Consider the following 6,062-nt stretch of genomic DNA (forward strand, 5'->3'; position numbering starts at 1 on the left):
CATGCAGTAACTGTGTCGGCTGTTGCAGGCGAGGTGGGGGGCGCGGGGCGGTTCGTGGTGTCGCGCGCGGCGCCGTGCGCGGGCTACTCGCTGTGCAGGCTGCTGCAGCACGCAGGTACTGTTGGAGCTGCGGCTTAGTGTTGCCAATTGAATGAATAAGATAAATTAAAATAAAATAAAACGTATAAAATAATATGAAGTCGTCGTGACCTAAAGGATAGGACGTCCGGTGCATTCAAATGTAGCGATACACCGGTGTTCGAATCCCGCAGACGGGTACCAATTTTTCCAATGAAATACGTACTTGACAATTGTTCACGATTGACTTCCACGGTGAAGGATTAACATCGTGTAAAAATCAAAGTCGCAAAATTATATTATAATTTTCTTAATTACTCGTGATAGAACGTCTCAAGAGTCCCCACGGATAGGTATCACCACCCTGCCTATTTCTGCCGGGAAGCAGTAATGCGTTTCGGTTCGAAGGGCGGGACAGCCGTTGTAACTGTACTGAGACCTTAGAACTCATATCTAGGTGGATGGCTGCATTTATGTTGTAGATGTCTATGAGCTCCGGTAACTACTTAACACCAGAGGTGGACGTGTAATAAGTTCTCGCATGGGTATACTAATATATCCGCTGAACTTGACCTTATTATATTTATTTCAATAGGTACTGTTCATACGATGCGCTTAATTGTGTTTAACAAGATTACAAATATAAACAACATTGGCTTAGGTGATCATTTAGAATTAAAGTGAGTTGTTTGGTGCGTTTAGAGAAGGAGAGCGGCGAGGTGGGGTCCGGCGGCGAGGAGACGGAGGGCGGCGAGGGGGCCGACAGCGGGGAGGGGGCGGAGGGCGGCGAGGAGGGGCCCGACACGTACGTCATCACGCCGCGCCGGGGACCCACCTACCTGCTGGACGACGCGCTGGGGGGCGCGCTCGTCGCCATCATCGACCCCACGCCGCACACGCCGGTACGGTAACCACCCCCGCCACTACTACCCGTAGTAGCTAGCAAGCATTCTTATTTATGTGTAAAGAAGCAAAATTATTATTATTGTACTAGCTGACCCGGCAGACTTCGTCGTGCCTCAATCGATAAATAAAAGAACTAAACTTTTGTATAAAATAAACTTAAAACAAACAAAAGGAATCCGTCCGAGGAAAAAACAAAATTGTTATTTTTATTTAATTCCGAAGATTTTCATATTTATCTACCTTTTAAACCTTCTCTGGACTTACACCACAAATAATTCAACACCAAAATTAGCCAAATCGGTCCAGCCGTTCTCGAGTTTTAGCGAGACTGACGAATATCATTCATTCATCATCATTTATTTTTATATGTATAGAATTGCATACAACGTGCTACAAAATACCCCGTAATTTTTTTTTATTATGAAAGCCAAAAATTTTGTCAACCCTAGTAAACTGTCATGTCAGGAAACCAGATTATTTAACAGAAAGGCCTACGTACCTATTTTACCTAATAATTGCCTACTTTAATAGATTTTCTATTTATCATTAATAAATATTTACTACTTCAATTTATGGGTGTCATTATACTCAAGTATTTGCTTCAAGAAATGTCAAGTTGGAAAAAAATATACTGTCGATTCTATGGTCTTTTAAATTTTTTTGTCGTTGTACGAAAGAAATGTACATTCTGCGTAGTTTACTCTTTAATTTTATTGAAATAGGTTTGCTCATCTGGTGTAATTCGTTTCTAAATGATTCTCGTCCACCAGATGGTTGTCTGGAAGAGATTGCTCTTAGCGATATGACCGTCGATTGTACTTCTTTATGTTATGTTTTTTTTTGTTATACCATAAACAATACTGTCTCTCTCAATCTCTTTCAAGTTCAGAGCCTCAAGGTCTACGAACCCATCGAGCACCTTGGAATGTCTCAAGGAAGGGTAATTATTGAAAAGTGAATATTAAACAATAATGTTAATGTAGGAGAGTCCAAAGACCGTCGGCGCGGAGAGCACGGAGGGCGCCGGCGGGTACCTGGTGCTGGGCGACGCGGCGTGCGTGGTGCTGGAGCCGCGGCTGCCGCTGCTGCAGCACGACGGGTTCTCCGCCTACCACGAGCCCGAGCCGCGCGTCCCCGCGCCACCACCAGTACGTACCCACCACCAGACGTGGCGGTAGCCATCATACAACGCAAGATATTCGACAGATACCTGAATTTCGCTTACGACATTTTCAAGAGAAGCTTACATATACAACATGTAACATATTTAACGCACACCCTCAAACACCCCAATTAGACTTTAATAGTATAAACGCTATGCATACACCAAATATTATTTATATGTGCGTTAACATTGATTATTTGTGAAATTAGTTATTCCAATTTCGTGGAAATAAAATGGTCACCGATTCACACTCCGCTGCGCACGCACACACAGACACCTACTCGCCGCGCCGCTTGTTCAATGCACTTTAATGACCGTTTTCGTATTTGTTGTTTTATTTTAGATAATACTGCAATGTCACTTTTCACTTTATCAAAGGCGGTTATTATCTTATTCTTTAGTTCTTCGGCACTTATTGTCTGTGTGTTATAAACTAGTGATTTAATTCGCCCCCACAAAAAAAAGTCGAGAGGCGTCAAATCAGCTGATCTAGGAGGTCACTGACCGAAAAGACATAGCGAAATACGGGAGATATTTTATTTGCACTATCACTTGACCTCTTATCGATAAGGTGGACGCGGCGTGACTGACTTGTCAAAAATATTTTGTTGACTTCGTTGTTTAGATTTTTCTTTGATCACCGCCGACGCAACCGCGTCGCATCGGGATTAGCCTGCCGTTTATTGTAAGAATATTAAGCCGACGAAAGAAAGGGATAGTAATTATTTTTGTATTACGTGGTTTTCTTTTATGTATTGTAGTGTTGTTGTGTGCCGGCGGTCGCTGTTGGTATTGTGTGCGTAGGTATTTTATTTTGTAATAGACTATTAGCCTTGAAATAAGTATCAGATTTATTTAATTAAATAATTTTTTTTTTTACTAATTAGATATTTCATTTTAAAAAGTCTTAATACCCTGACTTACGTTCCATTTTCGTTTTTATGAATTGTTTAGCTAGCTGTGTAGGGTGACTGTAATTTACTTAGTTTTAACTAAATTTTAGAAAAAAAATTTAGTACATAAAAAACAATCAAAATCGATCCAGATTCCGATTCTGAACAAATTACTTTCAGGGTGTGCGTTAATTATGTTACATGTTGTATACAAGTTCCGAACAACTCTCGGAGTTACTGATAAAGATAAAGATAAAAAAGCCTTTATTAACAACCCTAATTTATATTTAGATACATATTATTCATTATCTTTTTTTTTATCTTTTCATTTGACATCGGCTAAGATTATTTTGCTTTCGCATAGGCCTCTATAGCTACTGATAAGGTTCGCCGGATCTTCTCAGTGGGTCGCGTTTCCGATCCAGTGGTAGATTCTGCGAAGCACTGCTCTTGCTGGGGTTCGTGTTAGGAACACTCCGGTTTGAGCCCCGTTAGCTCACACGTTAGGGTGACGCTGAAATAGCCTCTCAAGGCTATCAGCATAGGTAGGGAGAAAAAAAAAGAGAAGGTAATGAGTCAACGAATCGACCGTTTGGTGCATCAGCAATAAACACTGCAGATACACAGAACTTTAAATGTATACACGGTTTCATGATGTGTCCCTCAGAGTGCGGAGTTGGTGCCGTGCTCGGAGGAGCTGTCCCGGTGGAGGGGGGCGGCGGTGGGGCCGGGGGGGCGGGTGCTGGCGGGCGGCCTGCTTGCGCACGTGCTGCTCGACGAGACGCTCACCGACAAAGGTGAGTCTCCCTCATAGTGTAACCCCCCCCTACCTGAGACCTTAGAACTCATATCTCAAGGTAGGTGGCAACATTGTAAATGTCTATAGGCTCCAGTAACCACCTAACACCAGGTGGGCTGTAAACTCGTGCACCCATCCATGCAAATAAAAACCTGTCTGACCATTGGTCACGAGATATCAGTGCGCTCACGTCAAGCCACATCTCCCCCCTCCCCCCAATCTCTATTGTGGTAACTAATAATGAGGCATAAGTTCAACTTAGACAACAGCCTACATACATAGATCGAAATTGAACTAAATAATTCTCGTCTAATAGTTGGGTTGAAGTGGACAGTAACTTTTTCCTACCTATGCTGATAGCGTTGAGAGTCTATATCAGCGTTACCCTAGCGTGTAGGTGAGTTCTCAAGGCTCAAACCGGAGCACTGCTAACACTAGTCCTAGCAAGAGCTGTGCTTCGCAGAATCTACCACCGGATCGGAAACGCGACCCACTGAGAAGATCCGGCGAGAAACTCAGTGGGTTAAGGACGGTAATGTTAACGGTTCAAGCTATCGACCAATAGCAGATGAAGTACTGCTGATGTCCAGCAAAGGAGAGGGGGAACATGGGAGAGGTGTATTAAAGTCTTAAAACAGTGAAGGAATAACATCGTAAAATAAAAATCAAACCCGCAAAATTATAATTTGCGTAATCACTGGTGGTAGGACCTCTTGTGAGTCCGCGCGGGTAGGTACCACCACCCCGCCTATTTGCGCCGTGAAGCAGTAATGCGTTTCGGTTCGAAGGGTGGGGTAGCCGTTGTAACTATACTGAGACCTTAGAACTTATATATCGAGGCGGGTGGCGCATTTACGTTGTAGATGTCTATGGGCTCCAGTAACCACTTAACACCAAGTGGGCTGTGAGCTCATCTAACCATCTAACCAATAACAAAAAAATATTGCGTTGGTTGCAGCGCTGTGCCGGCAGATGGTGCTGCTATCGGTGGAGGCGGCGCAGTTATGACATGCCTAGCGATTCACCTTGTACCTTATACTATATATTTATTGTACGTGTAATATAATGCTATATATCATTACTCGTAAATTAAATATTCACATGTGATATCTAAACGTTTTGTTTTATTTTATTTTAATGAGTCCGAATTGTATATGCGGATCGGTAGTGCGAATAAAAAAAATACATTTTTTTATTTTGTGTAAAGAGTGTTACGCTGGTAAGAGTAACGCCATCTATCGCCGAATACTCGAATATCTAGTAGCAACTAGAACGCTCGAGAAGAACAATGCCATCTATTGTCAGATAGGGAAAACCAGAGTTTTATTTTGAATGTACTGGAGGTGGAACAAAAAACGTATCTAAGAAGGTTCATTATAAGGATTAAGGATATTTTGAGAACAAAAATTATCCTGGATTTTATTGGTGGCGGGGGGTAGTGTTTGTGAGCGAGCAGGAGTGGTTAGTGCTATCTCGTCTATTTCTGCTGCGAAATTGAATGCTAGATTTTTTTCCCCACCTAAGCTGATGTCTTGATGAGAGACCATTTCAGCCCAACCTTAACTAGTAGGTGAGCTCACGGGGCTCAAACCTGACGACGTTGTTAACACGAACCCTAGCAAGAGCAGTGCTTCGCAGAATCTACCACCGGATCGGAAACGCGACCCACTGAGAAGATCCGGCGAGAAACTCAGTGGGCTGTGTCTGTGGGTAATTTACTCGCCGAGCCCTTCGTGAGCTCTTCGAGGTAAACTCGATAGGTCGAACTCGTATATATGTATGTAAACTTATGTTGAAAATGTCGTTAGCGAGATTCAGGCATCTGTCAAATATATTGTGTTCTATGCAATGAAGTAGGAAACCTATGGAAATGAAACGTCAACAAAAAATGCGTGCCACTGTGACGTCATCTGGCCGCTAAGCATGGCGGTTTTAGTGCTGCCCAGAAGATTTTAATGTTATTAGGTTTTATCGATAAACGTTGTTGGCTCATTTTATTTAAAATATTGTTGAGTATTAATTATTTTTAGAATTTATACTTTAATAGGAAGTAAATAGGTACATTTTTATGTGAAAATATGATGTGATTTAGACAAGTGAAATCTAAGACAAGTTTGTCCTTCAAATTTGCCAAGTAAGCGTTATGACGATTTTTAAAAGTTGCTACACTGACCACGCACCTCAGAATGTTTAAATATGTTTTGATGACACATTTTATTAA

At 42.2% G+C, this 6,062-nt stretch overlaps 1 protein-coding gene across 11 annotated transcripts in view; it reads left to right on the forward strand.

Annotated features, from left to right (window-relative positions):
• The window catches only part of LOC101738244 (serine/threonine-protein kinase Wnk), a 72,385-nt gene extending 67,429 nt beyond the window's left edge, over positions 1–4,956 (forward strand). For 10 of the 11 annotated variants that reach the window (XM_038021020.2, XM_038021015.2, XM_038021019.2 and 7 more), the window contains 5 exons: positions 29–115; positions 781–980; positions 1,968–2,132; positions 3,710–3,839; positions 4,800–4,956. In XM_038021020.2, coding sequence (XP_037876948.1) covers positions 29–115; positions 781–980; positions 1,968–2,132; positions 3,710–3,839; positions 4,800–4,849 — 632 coding nt within the window. In that variant the 3' untranslated portion in view covers positions 4,850–4,956. The remainder of the gene's footprint in view (positions 1–28; positions 116–780; positions 981–1,967; positions 2,133–3,709; positions 3,840–4,799) is intronic. The other variant, XM_038021018.2, reaches the window with a different exon arrangement.
• The last annotated feature ends 1,106 nt before the right edge of the window (positions 4,957–6,062 follow it).

This window comes from Bombyx mori, chromosome 27 (genome assembly GCF_030269925.1).
Source record: "Bombyx mori chromosome 27, ASM3026992v2".
NCBI lineage: Eukaryota > Metazoa > Arthropoda > Insecta > Lepidoptera > Bombycidae > Bombyx > Bombyx mori.